Here is a 24569-nt window from a genome sequence, read left to right as displayed (position 1 = left end):
ATACCAGGAACAGAGGCAGACAGGCTCCTGTTTTACCTCTGTACTCGGACTGGTCCGCCCTAGGCTCTCTTGGTACAGTAAATGGAGATAACCACAGAGAGAGGAGTACCACCTACTGTACTTACCCATTTAACCAGAGACAATAGAGGAAACCGAAACCAACCACACATTGTCTAGTTCCTGTCAGATTTGTGGGGGTGAGGCAACAATCAGTAGACCAGAACTGCATTTGATAGATTTTCTGGACAAGTTGAAAGAGTTCTGAGCAGTTCAAGCCTCCCCCCTCTTCAATGTACTGGGGGAAAACTACTTTGTACCCATGTAGTTCTATGGTGACCATTAGGCAGGCATGAGATGACACGCCCATTTAGGCAGACGAACAGAGGACAATGTGGAGAAGCCCCTCTGCGGTATCTCACTAAATCTCAGATTTAACTTCTCTAACTATAATTAGTCCCGAGCTCCTATAATCATATAGGCCAATGCATTGAAGGGCCACTAATTCAGAATGGATGGTCAACTTTGATACATTATATATGTTAATGTGATAATTGTGTAGTGAGAATAATTGGGCGCATAATTGAGATTTAATCGGTAAGAAAGGCTTTTTTGAAAAGCTGTGGGAAGTCCAATTCCACATGATCTTAATTTAGATTTCAGGTTGTTTTATTACTACAAATTATGTGAAGTTTGAAAAATCAAAAAGTTTTGTTACGATTATGTAAATTATCTTATACAACGTGTGGGTCTAATCCTGAATGCTGATTGGTTAAAACCGCATTCCAGCCGGTGTCTATTCCACAAGTTACCACCGGCTAAATCCATGACGTTAAAATGCCTATTTACCATGTTTCATCTGAATGCGCAATCCACTGTCTCATCAGCCCAGCCATGCAATTTATAAACTTGATCTCCACTATAAAAAGCATAAAAAGACATTATCTCACTAATTTTTTTTGACTAACATTTAGTTTTCAACAGCTGAGATTTGTATAAACCTTGCTGTCTCTCTCCGAAATTTTGCGACATTGTTTCAATATTCAAATTCGATATCCAGCTGTCCCATAGTAATGAACGTGTCGGGGGTCGGGACGAGACAGACAGGCAGGCAGTGTTTCTCAGCCAGTGGAAATAATGAATCAGCTGGCATAATTTTTATGGATATATACAAATAAATGTCAATTGAAAAAAGGTAAAAACAAAATGAAGTGCAGCTAGTTTGCAGTCTTTCCAGCTTCAGTTTGAAGTTATTGTGTTAGCTGTGTTGGCTAGCTCCTCTGAACAACAGTGTCCTGACGAGTGAGCACATTTGCTATGCCAGGGGAAATCGCACCTCATTAGCTCATTGTTATGGATGTCTCCAAATAAATGTCACAAGAAAACAGCTTAAACAAATGCAAATGCAGGTACTTCGCTGTTTTTCTGGCTGCACTTTTTGACGTGGTGATGTCAAAATGAGGGTGTTGTACAAAACAAAGTCATCAGCAATTGGATAATCTCTAACCAATGAGGGTATCAAAGCCAATTATGAATTTTCAAAACGCTGCTTTACCCACATGTGTTCTGGCTCTGGCCCAACCCATTGGTTTTTGGGACCAATCAGAACGGTTAGAATGTGTTCTCATTCGGTAAAGAGTTGGGGAGGTACTCAGATCCAGACTGAGGAAAATGAACAAGTGTCCGTGGGCATGGTATAGCATTTGGCCGGAGCAAGGAGTCTGGGTAGCCAGACAATAATTAAATGGTAGTAGAATGAAAATGGTTTGTGTATGTGGGTCTGGCTTTCTTACTTCTGATTAACTGTATGATAAGGAACTGCATCCTGCCATTCCTAGGGCCTGAAAAATAACTGAAGTATGGTTAAAATAATTGCATCTACCTTCTAACATAAAGACATTTTGAAGTTTGGAAAATGAGAATGCATACACAGTATGTGACCCAATGACAGTTTTTTATGACAGTGTTATAACGATGAGTAGAAAGGACACATTGTTTATGTATTGTATTTTCTTTAGTCCTTGACATATGGAGGAATATACAAGGGTTTTGTTTTTCAGGAGAATACAGGAAATTGAACAGTGTTCTGTACATGAACATAGTATCGTCAGTGTGGTGGTGCACAGTCACCCGAACCGTGAGGTTTGCACGTCTCCACGTGGGGTACATTTCAAAAGTATTCAATCACATGTGAGAAGTAGCAGCAGCTCAGAGAAGAAATATAATGTACACAGAAGTATGTACACCGTCAGCAAAGTCACATTACAAAAATGGTTTTGCATATACAGTGGGGAGAACAAGTATTTGATACACTGCCGATTTTGCAGGTTTTCCTACTTACAAAGCATGTAGAGGTCTGTAATTTTTATCATAGGTACACTTCAACTATGAGAGACGGAATCTAAAACAAAAATCCAGAAAATCACATTGTATGATTTTTAAGTAATTAATTTGCATTTTATTGCATGACATAAGTATTTGATACATCAGAAAAGCAGAACTTAATATTTGGTACAGAAACCTTTGTTTGCAATTACAGAGATCATACGTTTCCTGTAGTTCTTGACTAGGTTTGCACACACTGCAGCAGGGATTTTGGCCCACTCCTCCCTACAGATCTTCTCCAGATCCTTCAGGTTTCGGGGCTGTCGCTGGGCAATACGGAGTTTCAGCTCCCTCCAAAGATTTTCTATTGGGTTCAGGTCTGGAGACTGGCTAGGCCACTCCAGGACCTTGAGATGCTTCTTACGGAGCCACTCCTTAGTTGCCATGGCTGTGTGCTTCGTGTCGTTGTCATGCTGGAAGACCCAGCCACGACCCATCTTCAATGCTCTTACTGAGGGAAGGAGGTTGTTGGCCAAGATCTCGCGATACATGGCCCCATCCATCCTCCCCTCAATACGGTGCAGTCGTCCTGTCCCCTTTGCAGAAAAGCATCCCCAAAGAATGATGTTTCCACCTCCATGCTTCACGGTTGGGATGGTGTTCTTGGGGTTGTACTCATACTTCTTCTTCCTCCAAACACGGCGAGTGGAGTTAGACCAAAAAGCTCTATTTTTGTCTCATCAGACCACATGACCTTCTCCCATTCCTCCTCTGGATCATCCAGATGGTCATTGGCAAACTTCAGACAGGCCTGGACATGCACTGGCTTAAGCAGGGGGACCTTGCGTGCGCTGCAGGATTTTAATCCATGACGGCGTAGTGTGTTACTAATGGTTTTCTTTGAGACTGTGGTCCCAGCTCTCTTCAGGTCATTGACCAGGTCCTGCCGTGTAGTTCTGGGGTGATCCCTCACCTTCCTCATGATCATTGATGCCCCACGAGGTGAAATCTTGCATGGAGCCCCAGACCGAGGGTGATTGACCGTCATCTTGAACTTCTTCCATTTTCTAATAATTGCGCCAACAGTTGTTTCCTTCTCACCAAGCTGCTTGCCTATTGTCCTGTAGCCCATCCCAGCCTTGTGCAGGTCTACAATTTTATCCCTGATGTCCTTACACAGCTCTCTGGTCTTGGCCATTGTGGAGAGGTTGGAATCTGTTTGATTGAGTGTGTGGACAGGTGTCTTTTATACAGGTAACGAGTTCAAACAGGTGCAGTTAATACAGGTAATGAGTGGAGAACAGGAGGGCTTCTTAAAGAAAAACTAACAGGTCTGTGAGAGCCGGAATTCTTACTGGTTGGTAGGTGATCAAATACTTAGGTCATGCAATAAAATGCAAATTAATTATTTAAAAATCATACAATGTGATTTTCTGGATTTTTGTTTTAGATTCCGTCTCTCACAGTTGAAGTGTACCTATGATAAAAATTACAGACCTCTACATGCTTTGTAAGTAGGAAAACCTGCAAAATCGGCAGTGTATCAAATACTTGTTCTCCCCACTGTACATATATATAAATGGAGGAAGGAAACGTATACAAATGATCAGAAGCTATAAAATGTTTTTCATAAAGACATCTGCTATGAGTGATCTCTGAAAGCATAAAATCGACTTGGAAAGTCAGGGACTATAAAAAAATAAGAATGTTAAAAAGCTGCTATTAGAAACGTATCCCGCTGCTGTTAAGCAGTGGTACTGATTTGGGTTGACCACAGTAATACAAGAGACAAAATATCCATTTGATGATCAAAGTACAGTAGAATATCAACACATTCATCCTGAGACACCATTGTTAGAATGGGGGTTAAAACTATTGGTAAAAAAAAAAGGCCTGCTGTAACCAACTGTTCATTTCCTCAACCCGTTTCTTTGTACTTGTGTGGGTTAGAAGCAGAAGCTTGAATAGTCATGTCTTTGATTTTCAAGACCATTTACCTTTAGATGTTAACAGGATTTAATTGAGATTTAATCACATTGTGGAATTAGGTCATTATTCAATGAAACCACTTGGAATGCACATCACATGGCATCCTATAAATCAAATTCTTAAGAATTCTAAAATAACTAAAAAGCATGTAGGACAGCCACAAAATGTCAGCCATCTAGGCTGATGTTTTGTGTGGAAATTAACTGATTGGAATTGATTTATAACTCATATTGAGTGGTTGGGTGACATTTTCTCTTCCATTGTGGTAATATTGGTCATCATGTGATTAAAAAAACCACAGCAAATCCAAGCCCTACTTAGAGCATATAAATAAACTGAAATAAAAATTGAAACTTTTTTCATTTTGTTTATTTTTCATTACTCCTGAAAAGAACTTGGCAAATCATCAGATCAGCACGAAAGAACATTACTTACCTTTAAAGAATCCCACCCAGTGCTTTAAAATTAGTCACAGTCTAGCCAATGCCTCTACGCAACCAAACCTACAAATGGCATCCGATTACATTTATCATTTAGTCATTCTAATTTGTGCAGGTACACTAACCAAAACTCATAACATCAAAATTAAGATTTCATCAAACCAAGTAAATTCTGAGAAACTTAATAGGTGCCACCACCAAAACAATGGCACAATGTGTCAGTACCGGTGCGCTTGGCTCCTGTGACAATCATGACCAGCTCGTATGCAGCATCCATGCTTTATTACTGACATATTCTGGACCAAACATAGTACTTCTCATTATGTGTTTTAGGTTAATTGGAAATTGGCAACACAAATATTCTGACTCTGTACAAATGAGTTGGTGTCAAATCAAATCACATTTTATTGGTCGCGTACACATATTTTGCAGATGTTATCGCAGGTGCAGCGAAATGCTTATGTTTCTAGCTCCAACAGTGCAGTAATACCGAACAATACAAAACAATACACACAAATCCAAAACATTTAAAGAAAGAAATTAAGTTCAATTGGATCATGATTACACGAGTTGACGATCATTTAAAAAGAAGAAAAAAAGGAAATGGAATGATTTCTGCTGCAAAATCTTTTGTCGGGATGAGAGTTCTTTCATTGTAATTCTTAGGGCCTCGGTGTACAGTGGGAAATCATAGTAAAAACTGCAGAGGAAACACTATGGTTACAGTGATGGGCCAACATGTTCCCAGCACACAACACTTCCCCCCTTTTCTGCCTGATAACTAGTTCAGTGTAATGTTGTTGCTGAAGAGGACCTCAGCTGGCCATGGTATGTACATATGAGGAAGGGCTGTAGTAGGCAGGTCTGGCACGGCATGCACGTAATGCATGATAACATATGTCCTTTAGTATTGTCTAGGTATGATTAGATAATAATTTACAAATTTAAACATCTATAAATTTGGAAAATTGCTGATTGTGCCTCAGTATCTCCTTTCATGCAAAGAATTTTGGAGATTGTTTACTTCATGATACACGTACAAGCTCTTGTCTTTTCCAATATAACTAAACCTTTGACCAGTTGTAGCATTTTGGATAATTGCCCCCTGCACTGCCCCTTAACCCAAAGTGTGCAAACAGGATGTCAGCATTGAAATCAGTTGTGATCAGTGAAACCCATTCTGTAACCCATTCTAAGGCATTAGACTTAATCAGGATAGTGTATGAAACCAGTAGTAGGGCACTGACTTGGACTATGTATGAAATGTAGCAAAATGTACGGTAATGACATTGAATGAAACCATAGTATGTGCTGTACCAAGAACAAAGAAGGAGGTTTTGCCATTGACGAATGCTTCCCTACTTTGGTAAGATAAAAAGAAATCCGTAATATGGTTTTTAATGAGCGTCTTTGACAATTGGTTGTCCATCATGTTGTCCCATGTTGGCCTAAAACCATGCGTCCCAAAAACGGTTTCTTTGAAATGTAATCTGCACATCAAAGGCCTCTTTGTTGGAAAATGTACTTGGAGTTTGGATAAACCGACAAACACAGAGCCAAGACCCAACCCGTCCCGCTAAAAACACTCCTGTCTGCTAACTAACCCTCAGCAACAGTGACAGAGAACTTCAAATCCATCCTCCAAAACAGTGCTCATGACTGAAGCTTCTAATTCCATTTGAGAGTGTACTCCCCTACCTCTGTAGAAAGGACATCCACACAAAGCCATTTCACTAGCGTTTAAAATCCTTTAGTCCAGTCTTTAACTTTCCAATTGTTTTTGCGACTTCCAAAAAAAGTGAGTGTGTACGGGAAACAGCACTGTGCAAAGAAAAAAAAAGAACCCAAACAAAAACAGAAGAGTAGTTGGCCATGGTTTTTGTTTGTGAAAAGTTGTCACTAAAGTGAAAAAGAGAAAAATAGAAAGGAAAGTATTTTTAGAAAGCTCCAAGGCTTCTTAACAGCCGCCCCTTCAGGCTATTTCCTTTATCCTGCGCATGTAGTCATGCAATTCCTCTGGGTCCTGAAAGCCCATGTCCTGGCAGACCCACTGAATGTCCTCTTCATCTGCGATGGGGATAGAGTTGTAGGGCATGTCTTCTGTGGGGAGCGTGGTGAAGGTGGTGAACTTGACGCGCTTGCGCTTGGATGTGGGCGAGCTGGCCTCCTCGCCGTGCTCCTTGGTGGAGCCCCCGGAGCTGCCGTCACCCCTCCCATGGACCTGGCTTTGAACGCTGGTCTGGGAGCTGCCGCTGCTGTGGTGGTCCCCATGGCAACAAGTCTGTAACCCCTCCATGGGGTTGATGGGGTTCTCCACTGTCTGGGGTGAAAGGTCACTCTGGGCCCTCAAGGGCTGTCCGTTCCCTAAAAAAACCCAGTGGTGGGAATGGTCCATGTTGGCTTGGCCCTCGGGGGGGATTCTCTTGTGGCGGTACTTGAGAACGAACACGATGCAGTTGATGAGGAAGACCAGGATGGCAAGGCAGAAGACGCCCAGTAGGGCGTACATGCCGATCTCCAGGTCGGTCATGCTGCGGGGTGCGTGGATGAAGTCATCGTCTTCCTCCTCTTCCTCTCCCTCGGTGGGCCTCTCTTGGTTGCTGATGGTCGGGAAGTTGGTGTAGTCGATGGGAACGCTCGCCGGCTGCTCGTTGGACGGCTCGAAGCCTCCACCACCGATGTTGGAGTCCACCACTGGCTGCCTGGTGACATGGGCTGGCTCGATTTCAATCTCCATTTCCTCCTCTGAGTCTTCCTCCGGTCCGAAGCGGACTTTCACGTACACAGGGGCCGAAGCGATGATGCTTTTGCGCTTGGTCTTCTGACAGGCCTCACAGATGGTCATCTCCATGCGCACAATCTCCCCGGAGCCCTCGCCCTCTGCCACCACCACCGGCCAGCGCTGCTGAGGCTCCTGGGATACATACACCACCTTGTCGTTCAGCGTGGAAGCATTGAGATTGTAGTCCTTGGGGTCGAAGAAGGTCAGAGGCGATGCGGTGCTGTCGCTGTAGTAAAGCCAGATGGACAAGCTGGCCTCCTGTGATAACAAGCAGAGGAAAATGTAGTTATTAGTGTTTTTTCTACCATTACAATGCCCCAGCATTTCACTGAGGAATTATACATAGTGGACAATCTGTGGACAAACTCTCCTGGAGGCTAAGGAGAGACACATTTTTAATGTATTTTGAAGAAACACAAACATTTACCAGATAAAAATATGCTGAAATGCTTTCAGGACAAACACAACATGAGCATTTCGTTAGTTGGTTTGATGAAACCACTGCTCTTTCACACCTCTGCATGATGTGTGATATGAATATACAGTACCAGTCAAAAGTTTGTACACTACTCATTCAAGTATGTAGAAAATAGTAAAAATAAACAAAAACCCTGGAATGAGTAGGTGTCCAAACTTTTGACTGATTCTGTATATGTGACCAATTCCTGCCTTTGAAGTCTCTTGACTCGCTCCGATCCCTAAATCTTCTAAGCATGTCTAAACATCGGAACCCCCTACCTTGGCACAGAGCGAGACACACACAGGCGGTCTGTCTCAGAAGTGTACGCCAGCGAACACACGGTTCACTCTGAGAAAGGAGGGGTGAGTGGGTGTTGGGCAACTGTTGTCCTGCAGGCAAACAGACGGAGCTGCATGACTGCACAGCAGTTTCCCTGACAGCTCGAGTATGGCATTATGAGAACAATGGCAATGTTCGGTGGCCATGTCTCCAGGTAACAAGGTTTTTTTTTTTACAGAGGCCTTCCTCTGGCTTCCGCTAAAACAATACCTCTCCGCGCACCTGCTTTGTAGGGCTGACAAAAGAAAATAGCTTTTCTGACAGAGCGCTTTTAGATCCCAACTGAGACGTCTTTTCACTTTCCAACGAGAGAGGCATTTATCTAAATTCTGTCTGGATTGGAATGCCCTGTTGGAGAGCTGAGACTTATTTTTATTTGATTCAGGTGGACACTGAACTTCAAGGTTGCTATGACATTCCTGCTCGAGCACAGGCCTCTCATCTCCACTTGTCAAAATTAAGGGGGCCTTTGAAACACATGATTTAAATAATACATTGAGTATGTCACCCTGTCCTGATGACCCACTAGTACACTGACACATGAAAAAGGTTAGGCACAAAGCAAACAACCCACTGGGCACAAACTGGTTAAATCAACGTTGTTTCAACATAATTTGTCAACAAATTGTGATGTGAAATATATGTGGAAAATACATTGGATGTGAAAAAAGTAATTAACGTAAACTGTTGTTTTGAGGTTGAAATTTAAACCTCAGGATTTGGCTCCCAAGTGGCACTGCATCTTCTCAGTGCTAGAGGCGTCACTACAGACCCTGGTTCGATCCCGGGCCCAGCGTTGCCCGGCTAAGACGGGGTAGGCCGTCATTGTAAAATAAGAATTTGTTCTTAACCTCATTAGGGTATGTGGGACGCTAGTCCCACCTCGTCAACAGCCAGTGAAACTGCAGGGCGTCAAATTCAAAACAACAGAAATCCCATACATAAAATTCCTCAAACATACAAGTATTTTACACCATTTTAAAGATACACTTGATGTAAATCCAGCCACAGTGTCCGATTTCAAAAAGGCTTTACGACGAAAGCACACCAAACGATTATGTTAGGTCAGAGCCAAGTCACAGAAAAACACAGCCATTTTTCCAGCCAAAGAGAGGAGTCACAAAAAGCAGAAATAGAGATACAATGAATCACTAACCTTTGATGATCTTCATACTCATGTTACACAATACATGTATGTTTTGTTCGGTAAAGTTCATATTTATATCCAAAAATCAGAGTTTACATTGGCGCATTATGTTCAGTAGTTCCAAAACATCCGGTGATTTTGCAGAGAGCCACATCAATTTACAGAAATACTCATAATAAACATTGCTAAAAATACAACTGTTATGCATGGAATTTTACATCCACTTCTCCTTAATGCAACTGCTGTGTCAGATTTCAAAAAAACTTTACGGAAAAAGCACACCATGCAATAATCTGAGTACAGCACTCAGAGACCAACACAACCCAAACAGATATCCGCCATGTTGTGTAGTCAACAGAAGTCAGAAATAGCATTATAAATATTCACTTACCTTTGATGATCTTCATCAAAATGCACTCCCAGGAATCCCAGTTCCACAATAAATGTTTGATTTGTTCGATAAAGTCCATCATTTATGTCCAAATACCTCCTTTTTGGCGCGATCACAGGTGCGATCACTAGGTGCAGACAAAGTCAAAAAGTTCCGTTACAGTCCGTAGAAACATGTCAAATGACAATCTTTAGGACGTTTTTAACATAAATCTTCAATAATGTTCCAACCGGAGAATTCCTATGTCTTTAGAATTGCAATGGAGCGCAAGCTACCTCTCACGTGAACGAGCATGGTCAGCTCATGGCACTCTGGGAGAGACCTTACTCAATCCCCTCGCATTCGCCCCCACTTCACAGTAGAAGCCTCAAACAAGGTTCTAAAGACTGTTGACATATGTTGCAATATGACCCCATAGACACTGTATATTCGATAGGCAATGAGTTGAAAAACTACAAACCTCAGATTTCCCACTTCCTTGTTGGAGCTACTCAATACTGGCCCCAGCCATAAGAAGTTAATCAGGGCAAGGTGACCGGAAACATGACCGAATACAAACAGTGTAGCTATTCCCTCCGCAATCAAATAAGCTAAGCGTCAGTATAGAGACAAAGTAGAGTCGCAATTCAACGGCTCAGACACGAGAGGTATGTGGTTGGGTCTACAGTCAATCATGGACTACAAAAAGAAAACCAGCCCCGTCGCGGACCACGATGTCTTGCTCCCAGACAAACTAAACAACTTCTTTGCTCGTTTTGAGGACAATACAGTGCCACTGACACGGCCCGCTACCAAAACCTGCAGGCTCTCCTTCACTGCAGCCAACGTGAGTAAAACATTTAAAAGAGTTAACCCTCGCAAGGCTGCCGGCCCGGACGACATCCCTAGCCGCATCCTCAGAGCATGTGCAGACCAGCTGGCTGGTGTGTTTACGGACATATTCAATCAAGCCTTATCCCAGTCTGCTGTTCCCACATGCTTCAAGAGGGCCACCATTGTTCCTGTTCCCAAGAAAGCTAAGGTAACTGAGCTAAATGACTATCGCCCCGTAGCACTCACTTCCGTCATCACGAAGTGCTTTGAGAGACTAGTCAAGGACCATATCACCTCCACCCTACCTGACACCCTAGACCCACTCCAATTTGCTTACCGCCCCAATATGTCCACAGACGACGCAATCGCAATCACACTGCCCTAACCCACCTGGACAAGAAGAATACCTATGTAAGAATGCTGTTAATCGACTACATTTCAACATTTAACACCATAGTACCCTCCAAACTCGTCATTAAACTCTGCCCTGTGCAACTGGGTCCTGGACTTCCTGACGGGCCGCCCCCTGGTGGTGAGGGTAGGAAACAACATCTCCACCCCGCTGATCCTCAACACTGGGGCCCCACAAGGGTGCGTTCTCAGCCCTTCAACCTCAGGAGGCTGAAGAAATGCGGCTTGTCACCAAAAGCACTCACAAACTTTTACAGATGCACAATTGAGAGCATCCTGTCGGGCTGTATCACCGCCTGGTACGGCAACTGCTCCGTCCACAACCGTCAGGCTCTCCAGAGAGTAGTGAGGTCTGCACAGCGCATCACCGGGTGCAATCTACCTGCCCTCCAGGACACCTACACAACCCGATGTCACAGGAAGGCTAAAAAGATCATCAAGGACAACAACCACCCGAGACATTGCCTGAAGTTTACAAACTATAATTTCAAGTTTGTCAAAGTTTCATATATTCAACTTCTCAGATGCATTCAGATTCAGTTTTCAAATTCAGTTACCTACATTCAGATTCAAAACCAGAGACAACATCCTGGTTCTTTGACAGCCAGGAAAAGTAGAGGAGAACAGATCGAATTAAATGCTCACTGTTAACAGAAGCTTCTGGCAATTTCTGAAGCCAATGTGGCATGTTTAACTTTTTAGGGATAGGGGGCAGCATTTTCACTTTGGATGAATAGCGTGCCCAAATTGAACTGCCTCCTACTCTGTCCCAGATGCTAATATATGCATATTATTATTAGTATTGGATAGAAAACACTCTAAAGTTTCTAAAACTATTTGAATTATGTCTGTGAGATTAACAGAACTCATACTGGCAGGCAAAATCCTGAGTTGAAATCAAAACAGGAAGTCAGAAATCTGAGCTTGTATGTATTCACCAGAGTCCCCAATGAAATCCCCTTGAGATATGAATGATTGTGCACTGCCTAGGGGTTCCACTAGATGTCAACCATCAATTGAAATTATAATGAGGCTTCTATGTTGTTTTGGGAGTGAATGAGAGCAGAATATATCAGATGTCCATCAAGCATCCATTTTGTGATCACATTTTCTCATGTTAGTCACTTGCATTCCATTGCTCACGAAGACAAGAAAGAATACTCCGGTTGGAACTTTATTGAAGCTATATGTTAAAAACATCCTAATGATTGATTCTGTACTTAGTTTGAAATGTTTCTTCGACCGGTAATATCACTTTTTGAAGTTTTTGTCCGATATAACGCTGACCAGAATTAGCGTTTGGATATGTATACCAAACGCGCTAACAAAACAAGGTATTTGGACATAAATAACGGATTTTTTCGAACAAAACAAACATTTATTGTGGACCTGGGATTCCTGGTGTACTTTCTGATGTAGATCATCAAAGGTAATGGAATATTTATCATGTATTTTCTTGTTTATGTTGACGCCATCCGTCTCAGATTATTGCATGCGTTTCTTTTTCCGTAAAGTTTTTTTGAAATCTGACACAGCGGTTGCATTAAGGAGAGGTATATCTATAATTCCATGTGTATAACTTGTATTATCATCTATATTTATGATGAGTATTTCTGTTGAAACGATGTGGCTATGCAAAGTCACTTGATGTTTTTGCAACTAGTGAATCTAACGCCTCAATGTAAACTCAGATTTTTTTATATAAATATGAACTTAATCAAACAAAACATGCATGTATTGTGTAACATGAAGTCCTATGAGTGTCATCTGATGAAAATAATCAAAGGTTAGTGATAAATTTTATCTCTATTCTGGTTTTTGTGAAGCTATCTTTAGCTGGAAAAAATGGCTGTGGTTATTGTGGTTTTGTGGTGACCTAACATAATCATTTGTAGTGCTTTCGCTGAAAAGCCTATTTTGGACACTCACCTAATCTGACCAAAGAACTCATCATAAACTTTACTAAAAAATACATGTTGGACAGCAAATGAAAGATACACTAGTTCTTAATGCAACCGCCATGTTAGATTTTTAAAAATAACTTTACCATAACAAACAGCTTACGTTATAGCGAGACAGCGCCAAAACGCGAATAATAGGACTCAACATTTTCCACAGAAATACGAAATAACATCATAAATTGTTCTTACTTTTGCTGAGCTTCCATCAGAATCTTGTACAAGGAGTCCTTTGTCCAGAATAAATCGTTGTTTGGTTTTAGAATGTCCTTCTCTCCTGTCGAATTCGCTCCACAAGGCTAGCCAATGTTGATGACGTTCCCAATTTCTCTCGACGCAGAGAACGGAAAACTCCAAAAGTCCCATTAAACGTTGAATAAACTGATGAAACTCGGTTGAAAAAAACTACTTTATGATGTTTTTCTAATATGTATCAAATAAAAACAAAGCCGGAGATATTAGCCGTGTATACCGAACGCTTATCATAAGACAATAGGGAGGTGCTTCCGGACAATTTGGTGAATCGATGCTACATATTCACAATGTATAACCACGGTTTGCAGCTCTAAATATGCACATTTTCGAACAAAACATAAGTGTACTGTATAACCTGATGTTATAAGACTGTCATCTGATGAAGTTGGTCAAGGTTAGTGATACATTTTATATATTTTGCTGGTTTTTGCGATCGCTACCTTTTGCTGCTAATAAATGCATCTGTGTGTTTGGCTATTGTGGTAAGCTAATATAATGCTATATTGTGTTTTCATTTGCTGTACACCATGTATTTTTCATAAATGTTTTATGATGAGTATTTAGGTATTTCACGTTGCTCTCTGTAATTATCGCTTTGGTGATATTTTTGATGGTAGCTGCAATGTAAAACTATGATTTATACCTCAAATATGCACATTTTCGAACAAAACATACATTTATTGTATAACTTCATCAGACTGTCATCTGATGAAGTTGTTTCTTGGTTAGTGACTAATTATATCTCTATTTGGTCGGTTTGTGATAGCTACCTATGCGGTAGAAAAATGGTGAAAATATGCGGTTGAGTCTTTTGCTATTGTGGTTAGCTAATAGAAATACATAGTGTTTTCGCTGTAAAACATTTAAAAAATCGGAAATGATGGCTGGATTCACAAGATGTTTATCTTTCATTTGCTGTATTGCACTTGTGATTTCATGAAAATTATATTATATGATATCCCTGTCACGTTAGGCTAGGCTATGCTAGTCAGCTTTTTTGATGAGGATGCTCCCGGATCCGGGATGGGTAGCAATGAAAGGTTAAGAACAAGTGTATCTTTAATTCTATGTAAAACATGTATCTTTCATCAAAGTTTATGATGAGTATTTCTGTTATTTGATGTGGCTCTGCAATTTCTCCGGATATTTTGGAGGCATTTCTGAACATGGCGCCAATGTAAACTAAGATTTTTGGATATAAATATGCACATTATTGAACAAAAAATACATGTATTGTGTAACATGATGTCCTATGAGTGTCATCTGATGAAGATCATCAGTGATTCATTTTATCTCTATTTCTGCTTTTTGTGACTCCTCACTTTGGCTGGAAAAATGGCTGTGTTTTTCTGTACCTTGGCTCTGACCTAACATAATCGTTTGGTGTGCTTTCGTCGTAAAGCCTTTTTGAAATCGGACACTGTGGCTGGATTTACAACAAGTGTATCTTTAAAATGGTGTAAAATACTTGTATGTTTGAGGAATTTTAATTATGGGATGTCTGTTGTTTTGAATTTGGTGCCCTGCAGTTTCATTGGCTGTTGACGAGGTGAGACTCTACCGTCCCACATACCCTAGAGAGGTTAACGGGATCTCAGCCATAAGAAGTTAAAAGCAGTGGTTCGTACTTTCAGTTTGCGCGAATGCTGCCATCCATTCACGGTTTCTGGTTGGGGAAGGTTGTAATAGTCGCTGTGGGTACAACATTACTGATGCACTTGCTAATACACTCGCTCACCGAATCAGCGTATTCCTCAATGTTATTGTCCGACCCTATGCGGAACATATCCCAGTCCACGTGATCGAAGCAATCTTGAAGTGTGGAATCCGATTGGTAGGACCAGCGTTGAACAGACCTGAGCATGGGCGTTTCCTGTTTTAGTTTCTGTCTATTGGCCAAAAAATTGAGTTGTGGTCAGATTTTCTGAAAGGAGGGTGGGGGAGGGCTTTGTATGCGTTGCAGAAGTTAGAGTAACAAGGATCCAGGGTTTTGCCAGCCCGGGTCGCGCATTCGATATGCTGATAAAATGTAGGGAGCCTTGTTTTCAGATTAGCCTTGTTAAAATCCCCAGCTACAATAAATGCAGCCTCAGGATATGTGGTTTCCAGTTTACATTGAGTCCAATGAAGTTCTTTCAGGGCCGTCGATGTGTCTGCTTGGGGGGGCGGATATACACGACTGTGATTATAATCGAAGAGAATTCTCTTGGTAGATATTGTCGTCGGCATTTGATTGTAAGGAATTCTAGGTCACGACTTCCGCCGAAGTCGGCTCCTCTCCTTGTTCGCTCCACTTGTCACTGTTCCATTTGTTTTTTTCCATTTTGTTTCCCTGCACACCTGGTTTAAATTCCCTAATCACACTACATATTTATTCCCTCTGTTTCCCCCATGTCTTTGTGTGGAATTGTTTTGTTACTTGTTTCGTGTTACGCGCCAGGCTTGTTTTACCCCGGGTACCGTGTTGAACCCGAGTGTGTTTAACTTATGCATTATTGTGACTGTTGTCGTGCTTTGCACTTTTGCCATTTGGCTGGAGGTTTTTGATGCAGTCGCGTCCGTCTGTTTTTACTTCTGCCAATTAAAGTGTGCGCCTGATCACAATTCTCCGCTCTCCTGCACCTGACGTCTTACCAGTAGCGCACAACCTGACATGAACAAAAGGACTTGAGTTCCTGTATGATCACACCACGTCTCGTTAATCATAAGGCATACACCCCCGCCCTTCTTCTTACCAGAGAGATGTTTGTTTCTTTCGGCGCGATGCGTGAAGAAACCAGGTGGCTGTACCGACTCTGATAACGTATCCCGAGTGAGCCATGTTTCCGTGAAACAAAGAACGTTACAATCTCTGATGTCTCTCTGGAAGGCAACCCTTGCTCGGATTTCGTCTACCTTGTTGTCAAGAGACTGGACATTGGCGAGTAGTATACTTGGGAGCGGTGCGCGATATGCCCGTCTACGGAGCCTGACCAGAAGACCGCTCTGTCTGCCTCTTCTGCGGCGCCGTTGTTTTGGGTCGCCGGCTGGGAGCCGATCCATTGTCCTGGGTGATGCACCAAACAGAGGATCCGCTTCGGGAAAGTCGTATTCCTGGTCGTAATGTTGGTAAGTTGACGTTGCTCTTATATCCAATAGTTTCTCCTGGCTGTGTGTAATAAAACTTAAGATTTCCTGGGGTAACAATGTAAGAAATAATACATAAAAAAACAAAATACTGCATAGTTTCCTAGGAACGCGAAGCGAGGCGGCCATCTCCGTCGGAAGTAGTTAAGTCTTCTTTGGATCAACATCTCAACCAAATATTATCCACGGTTGAAATGATTTAGTGTGCCCAGTGGGAAAGCACTAAGTAGATTTAAGGTTGACTGTCCTAGCAGGTGACTGTAATGTTCTAATTATATTCCATCACAATGAAAATGTATCCATCAGAAGGGTGCATTGTTACCCATTTGTTAAGTCTTCTTTGGCGAGCTCAGATTAACTTCGGTAAACATATCAACAGTATTCCCTTCGACCATAGAATTAGATATTAGATTTGAATATGATCTCTGTGACTTAAGACAGCTAAAGCGTTGCTGACTCATAGGAGAGGATGTGGGCATCGACTCTGTCCTTACAGGTAAAGTGTCACATATGCTCAATGACAATAGCTGCCCTGGCAATCAAGATCACAGTTCATGCTCAGGATGGTTGAACTTAACAAATGTTAATCAAATGCAGATGTAGCCTAATAAAAAGGGGTGGAGACCTTGTCCACTTCCCTCAGTTGTAAACTCAGCAAAAAAAGAAATGTCCTCTCACTGTCAACTGCGTTTATTTTCAGCAAACTTATTAACATGTGTAAATATTTGTATGAACATAACAAGATTCAACAACTGAGACAAACTGAACAAGTGCCACAGACATGTGACTAACAGAAATGGAATAATGTGTCCCTGAACAAAGGAGGGGGGGTCCAAATCAAAAGTAACAGTCAGTATCTGGTATGGCCACCAGCTGCATTAAATACTGCAGTGCATCTCCTCCTCATGGACTGCACCAGATTTGCCAGTTCTTGCTGTGAGATGTTACCCCACTCTTCCACCAAGGCACCTGCAAGTTTCCGGACATTTCTGGGGGGAATGGCCCTAGCCCTCACCCTCCGATCCTACAGGTCCCAGAAGTGCTCAATGGGATTGAGATCCAGGTCTTCGCTGGCCATGGCAGAACACTGACATTCCTGTCTTGCAGGAAATCATGCACAGAACGAGCAGTATGGCTGGTGGCATTGTCATGCTGGAAGGTCATGTCAGGATGAGCCTGCAGGAAGGGTACCACATGAGGGAGGAGGATGTCTTCCCTGTAACACACAGCGTTGAGATTGCCTGCAATGACAACAAGCTCAGTCCGATGATGCTGTGACACACCGCCCCAGACCATGACGGACCCTCCACCTCAAAATAAATCCTGCTCCTGAGTACAGGCCTCGGTTTAACGCTCAATCCTTTGACGATAAACGCGAATCTGACCATCACCCCTAGTGAGACAAAACCGCGACTCGTCAGTGAAGAGCACTTTTTGCCAGTCCTGTCTGGTCCAGCGACGGTGGGTTTGTGCCCATAGTCAACGTTGTTGCCGGTGATGTCTGGTGAAGACCTGCCTTACAACAGGCCTACAAGCCCTCAGTCCAGCCTCTCTCAGCCTATTACGGACAGTCTGAGCACTGATGGAGGGATTGTTCTTTCCTGGTGTAACTCGGGCAGTTGTTGTTGCCATCCTGTACCTGTCCCGCAGGTGTGATGTTCGGATGTACCGATCCTGTGCAGGTGTTGTTACACATGGTCTGCCACTGTGAGGACGATCAGCTATCCGACCTGTCTCCCTGTAGCGCTGTCTTAGGGGTCTCACAGTACGGACATTGCAATTTATTGCCCTGGCCACATCTGCAGTCCTCATGCCTCATTGCAGGATGCCTAAGGCATGTTCACGCAGATGAGCAGGGACCCTGGGCATCTTTCTTTTGGTGTTTTTCAGAGTCAGTAGAAAGGCCTCTTTAGTGTCCTAAGTTTTCATAACTGTGACCTTAATTGCCTACCGTCTGTAAGCCGTTAGTGTCTTAACGACCGTTCTACTTTTGCATGTTCATCAATTGTTTATTGTTCATTGAACAAGCATGGGAAACAGTGTTTAAACGCTTTACAATGAAGATCTGTGAAGTTATTTGGATTTTTACAAATTAACTTTGAAAGACAGGGTCCTGAAAAAGGGGCGTTTCTTTTTTTGCTGAGTTTAGTTTATGGCTCATTCATTTATAGAGTAAAAGAGGGGATGTTTAGCAGACGAAGTGGTGGAGGATTTTCCTGTGAAACCGAATCAAATGATGTGAAATAGCCTGAGAACCCCTCTGAGAGTTCCACTGGCAGATGGATTGACTGCCTTTTATGGCCCAGGCCCAGATAGCACTTTAGGACAATACATTACCCTAATTACATTTTAAGGTGCCAAGCAGCGAAAGGCGAGATAAATTGTCATTTAATGCCAGGGCCTGATGGTAGAGGTTTTTTGGCCAGAGCAAAGAGAGAGTTGGTAGAGAAACAATAGCCATTGTCCCCCAATTGCCTAGCCATTGAAACCTGGCTGTGTTCTCTCGTCATGGGGAATATGAACGAACACGGCCCAAGTGCGGAAAACACAGTTTGATCCAGCTTCTCAGGATAAGGTGGACTTGTGACCAATTATTTCTTTGTGAGGATTAGAGAAACCAAAGTCCACAGTTGCCATCGTTGCCAGGCTCAAACACGACGGAAATAAGACCGCATTCCTCTGCCTCTTATTAAACAACATTTATTTTTGCTGGTATGATGTGACATTCCCTGGGAGTTTTTCGTAATAAATCCGATTTTTTCCCCCACCCTGCGCCCGTGTTTAGGGGGGTTGTTCGGGCGCAGCACAGCATTAAGGCAAATAGGTTAATGAGCAGTGCGAGTGTCAACAGTCCGTCTTGTGGATGTGTGCTGCTTCCCCACAGATGTTCCTTGTAACTTTTTCTAAATCAATTCCAGGATCATATTAGCGGACTGGATGCAGTGTTACAAACAGTAAGAATTAGAGAGAACGTTTCCCTATGGAAATCAATGTGATATGCAGGTAAGAAAGAGACTTCAACAGTAGTTGTTTTGCCAGCTATAGACGCTGTTAAGAGAGACACCCATGCGTTAAATCAAGGTATCAAAACAACTTAGATTGAATTAAGTGTCAGTTAAGATGTCAGTCTCCGTAATCAACTGCTTTCGTCTTACGCTGTTGCCGCTTTCAAGGAGCGGAACACTAAACCAGACGCTTATAAGAAATCCTGCTACGACCTCCGATGAACATCAAACAGGCAAAGCATCAACACAGGACTAAGATCAAATACTACTACGCCGGCTCTGATGTTCGTCGGATGTGGCAGAGCTAGTAAACTATCACAGTTTACAAAGGGAAACCCAGTCGCAAGCCTACCAGATGAGCTGAATGCCTTCTATGCTCGCTTTGAGGCAAGCAACACTGACACCAACACAGTTGGGATGGCACGACAATACCTCTTCCCCCTCAGATCTTAAAACGTTATACAGCTGCACCATTGAGAGCATTATGACTGGCTGCATCACGGCTTGGTATGGCAACGTCTTGCCATCCGACCGCAAGGCACTATAGAGGGTAGTGCGTACGGCCCAGTACATCACTGGGGCTGAGCTCACTGCTATTCAGGATCTCTGTACCAGGCGGTGTCAGAGGAAGGCCCTAAAAACTTGTCATAGACTGTTCTGTTTGCAAACAGGCGACAAACGGAAGAAGAGAGTCTGGAAATTACAGGACCCTTAACAGCTTCGACCCCCAAGCCATAAGATTGCTAAATAGTTAACCAAATAGCTACCCGGACTATCTGCATTGACCGCCCTTTGAACGAACTATTTTGACTCACCACATACGCTGCTGCTACTGCTTATTATCTATCCTGTTGCCTAGTTACTTCACCCCTACCTTTATGTACATATAGTGCCTTCAGAAAATATTCAGACCCCTTGACCTTTTACACACTGTTACGTTACAGCCTTAACCTACATTAAACAAATATATATGATCAGCAATCTACACACAATACAAGGCAAAACCAGGTTTTTAGAAATGTTTGCAAATGTATTAAAAATAAAAAACAGAAATACCTTAATTAGATAAGTATTAAGACCCTTTGCTTTGAGACTCGAAATTGAGCTGCGGTGCAAACTGTTTCCATTGATAATCCTTGAGATGTTTCTACAACTTGATTGGAGTCCACCTGTGGTAAAATTGAAATGATTGGACATGATTTGGAAATGCACACACGTCTATACAAGGTCTCACAGTTGGCAGTGCATGCCAGAGCCATGAGTTCGAACCAAGCCATGTGTTCGAAGGAATTGTCTGTAGAGCACAGATCTGGGGAAGAATACCTAAAAATGTCTGCAGCATTGAAGGTCCCCAAGAACACAGTGGCCTCCATCATTCTTAAATGGAAGAAGTTTGGTACCACCATCACTCTTCCTAGAGCTGGCCGCCCGGCCAAACTGAACAATCGGGGGAGCAGGGCCTTTGTCAGGGAGGTGAACAAGAACCCAATGGTCAATCTGACAGAGCTCTAGAGTTCCTCTGTGGAGATGGGAGAACATTCCAGAAGGACAACCATCTCTGTAGCGCTCCACCAATAAGGCATTTATGGTAAAGTGGCCACACGGAAGCCACTCCTCAGTAAAAGGCACAGCCCGCTTGGAGTTTGCCAAAAGGCACCTAAAATCTCTCAGACCATGAGAAACAAGATTCTCTGGTCTGATGAAACCAACATTAAACTCTTTGGCCTGAATGCCAGGTGTCACGGCTGGAGGAAACCTGGTACCATCCCTACGGTAAAGCATGGTGGTGGCAGCATCATGATGTGGGGATGTTTTTCAGCGGCAGGGACTGGTAGAATAGTCAGGATCGAGGCAAAGATGAACGGAACATAGTACAGAGAGATTATGGATGAAAACCTGCTCCAGAGTGATCAGGACCTCAGACTGGGGCGAAGGTTCACCTTCCAACAGGACAACGACCCTAAGCGCACAGCCAAGATAACGCAGGAGTAGCTTCGGGGCGAGTCTCTGAATGTCCTTGAGTGGCCCAGCCAGAGCCCGGACTTGAACCCAATCGAACATCTCAGGAAATACCTGAAAATAGCTGTGCAGCAACGCTCCGCATCCAACCTTATAGAGCTTGAGATGATCTGCATAGAAGAATGGGAGAAAATCCCAAATCAAAATATAATATTGTAGATTCTTCAAAGTAGCCACCCTTTGCCTTGACAGCTTTGCACACTCGTGGCATTCTCTCAATCAGCTTCATGAGGTAGTCACCTGGAATGCATTTAAATGAACAGGTGTGCCTTGTTAAAAGTTAATTTGTGGAATTTCTTTGCTTCTTAATGCGTTTGAGCCAATCAGTTGTGTTGTGACAAGGTAGGGGTGGTATACAGAAGATAGCCCAATTTGGTAAAATACCAAGCCCATATTATGGCAAGATCAGGTCAAATAAGCAAAGACAAACAACAGTCCATCATTATTTTAAGACAATTCGATCAGTCAATACGGAACATTTCAAGAACTTTGAAAGTTTCTTCAAGTGCAGTAGCAAAAACCATCAAGCGCTATAATGAAACTGGCTCTCATGAGGACCGCCACAGGAAAGGAAGACACAGAGTTACCTCTGCTGCAGAGGATAAGTTCACTAGAGTTACCAGCCCAAATGAATGATTCACAGAGTTCAAGTAACAGACACATCTCAACATCAACTGTTAGGAGGAGTCATGGTCGAATTGCTGCAAAGAAACCACTACTAAAGGACACCAATAAGAAGAAGAGACTTGGCTTGGGCCAAGAAACACGAGCAACGGACATTAGACCGGTGGAAATCTGTCCTTTTGGTCTGATGAGTCCAAATTTGAGATTTTTGGTTCCAACCGCTGTGTCTTCGTGAGACACAGAGTAGGTGAACGGATGATCTCCGCATGTGGTTACCACCGTGAAGCATGGAGGAGGAGGTTTGATGGTGTGTTGGTGCTTTGCTGGTGACACTGTCTGTGATTTATCTAGAATTCAAGGTACACTTAACCAGCAACGCTACCACAGCCTTCTGCAGCTCCAAGCTGTGTACGGGCTATTTGACCAAGAAGGAGAGTGATAGAGTGCTGCATCAGATGACCTGGCCTCCACAATCACCTGACCTCAACCCAATTGAGATGGTTCGGGATGAGTTTGACTGCAGAGTGAAGGAAAAGCAGCCAACAAGCATATGTGGGAACTCCTTCAAGACTGTTGGAAAAGCATTCCAGGTGAGGCTGGTTGAGAGAATGCCAAGAGTGTCTAAAGCTGTCATCAAGGCAAAAGGTGGCTACTTTGAAGAATCTCAAATATAAAATATATTTTGATTTGTTAAACACTTTTTTGGTTACTACATGATTCTATGTGTTATTTCATAGTTTTGATGTCTTCACTAATATTCTACAATGTAGAAAATAGTAAAAATAAAGAAAAACCCTTTAATGAGTAGGTGTGTCCAAACTTTTGACTGGTACTGTACCTCAATTACCTTGTACCCCTGCACATCGACTAGGTACTGGTAACCCGTGTATATAGCCAAGTTATCGTTACTCATTGTGTATGTATTGCTCGTGTTATTATCTTGCTATTATATTTCTATTTTTCTCTCTGGATTGTTGGGAAGTGCCCTTAAGTCAGCATTTCACTGTTAGTCTACACTTGTTGTTTACGAAGCGTGTGACAAATAACATTTGATTTGATATCTGTATGTAAAGGCTAGCATATACATTTCCTTCGCTTTAAATAGGCAAATTACATTATGTACTGTACTCAGTACTGTATGTTTAGTTTAATAAACTGAACATCCTTTAGTTGTTTTCCTTGAACTTATCTATACAATGGTCTTCATCAGGACGTACAACGGCATGAGGCGAAAGTCAAGGCTATAACTGTGGTTGACAAACTTACTATCCCGACACACATGTATGATTTGCATATATGATATGTATGATAGTCGTTTACGAAGGAACATTCATAAAGACCCGCTGTACAACCCACTCCAAATAATGGTGGTGCTCAAGCTGAAGTACTTTGAGAAAATGAATATGAATGAAAAGAATGTCCTCTTGACACCAATTAGTTAAAATATGGTTTAAAAGGCTTTCAATGTAAAGAGGTACTATATATAGAGAGAAATTGCTACTGTACAGTGTTATGTTCGCTGGAGTGACCTTCCTCCAAAGTTGTGTGAAGCCTTCTGTAATTTCAGGCAGCTAATTTGACAATGTTTATCATTTTGACCTGACAATGTCTTCTGTCATTGAGTATCTTTGAAGGCCAAAACAAAGTGGGTCTGTACATTGAAGAAGAGCTTTTGGTTCTATGAGTCAGGCAGTTGCTCTGGTGTTCTATTAACACCATCAAAAGACGTGAAGCTGAATATGTACCTTGGTGAAAATAAACTCACCTATACTCACCTGAGTACCAAACAATATGATGACAGGTGGCTTATGTATATGAACATATACTTACTGACATCCACACATAAACTTAATGACATCCACACGTATCATCTTATCTATTAGTATATTAGTATAGTACCTGCTTTGGTGCAGTAAGTGTCTGCAGGCCAGTTGCCTTGGCAACCATAGTGTGACTGTTGCCAGGGCTGGGCTGTATTGACAGAGCAAGTCCAGAGATAGCATGGACGCGAAGTTCCAAGATGGAGACTTTCTCGTCGGTGACGGAAAACAGCGTCTCTCCCAACATGGCCTCCACGGCGAGTGGAGACTCCACCTGCAAACAACAAGAGACCATTTGACTGTCACACCAATCATTTTGTGTCATGACAGATGGAAACACAGGCAAGTGGGATGGCATGCATGCATGCGTCTGTCTGTGCGTCTGTCTTTCTGTCCGTCTTGTGTGTGTGTGTGATATATAAGTCACTTGAGCCAAAACATACATACAGGAGACCGGATGATGACCATGCTGCCATTAACAGGCTCCCAGAGCTCGAAAATAATCCACACTTGACTTCTCTCCAATGGGTGGTTAGCAAAAAACTTTTGAAACCATCGGATGGCCTCAGGGCACAAAATACAACATAAAAACCCCCACCCATCTCAAGCTAATCCTGGAACCTTGACAGGTCTGCCTCTATTTGGGGAAAACTGGCGATTGGCTTTTC

The 24569-nt window shown here is 42.6% G+C and overlaps 1 protein-coding gene across 2 annotated transcripts in view; it reads right to left on the bottom strand.

The window, feature by feature from the left end:
- Positions 1-5132: 5132 nt before the first annotated feature.
- The window catches only part of LOC139530066 (transmembrane protein 132E-like), a 368068-nt gene continuing 348631 nt past the window's right edge, over positions 5133-24569 (bottom strand). For both annotated transcript variants that reach the window (XM_071326137.1, XM_071326131.1), the window contains exons 8-9: positions 23981-24175; positions 5133-7791 (exon numbers count right to left, since the gene is read on the bottom strand). In XM_071326137.1, the coding sequence (XP_071182238.1) occupies positions 6724-7791; positions 23981-24175 (1263 nt within the window). In that variant the 3' untranslated portion in view covers positions 5133-6723. The remainder of the gene's footprint in view (positions 7792-23980; positions 24176-24569) is intronic.

The sequence above is a fragment of the Salvelinus alpinus genome, chromosome 1 (genome assembly GCF_045679555.1).
Source record: "Salvelinus alpinus chromosome 1, SLU_Salpinus.1, whole genome shotgun sequence".
NCBI classification, from domain to species: domain Eukaryota; kingdom Metazoa; phylum Chordata; class Actinopteri; order Salmoniformes; family Salmonidae; genus Salvelinus; species Salvelinus alpinus.
Note: the sequence above shows the minus strand (reverse complement) of the source record. Positions and strands in the feature narration are given on the sequence as shown.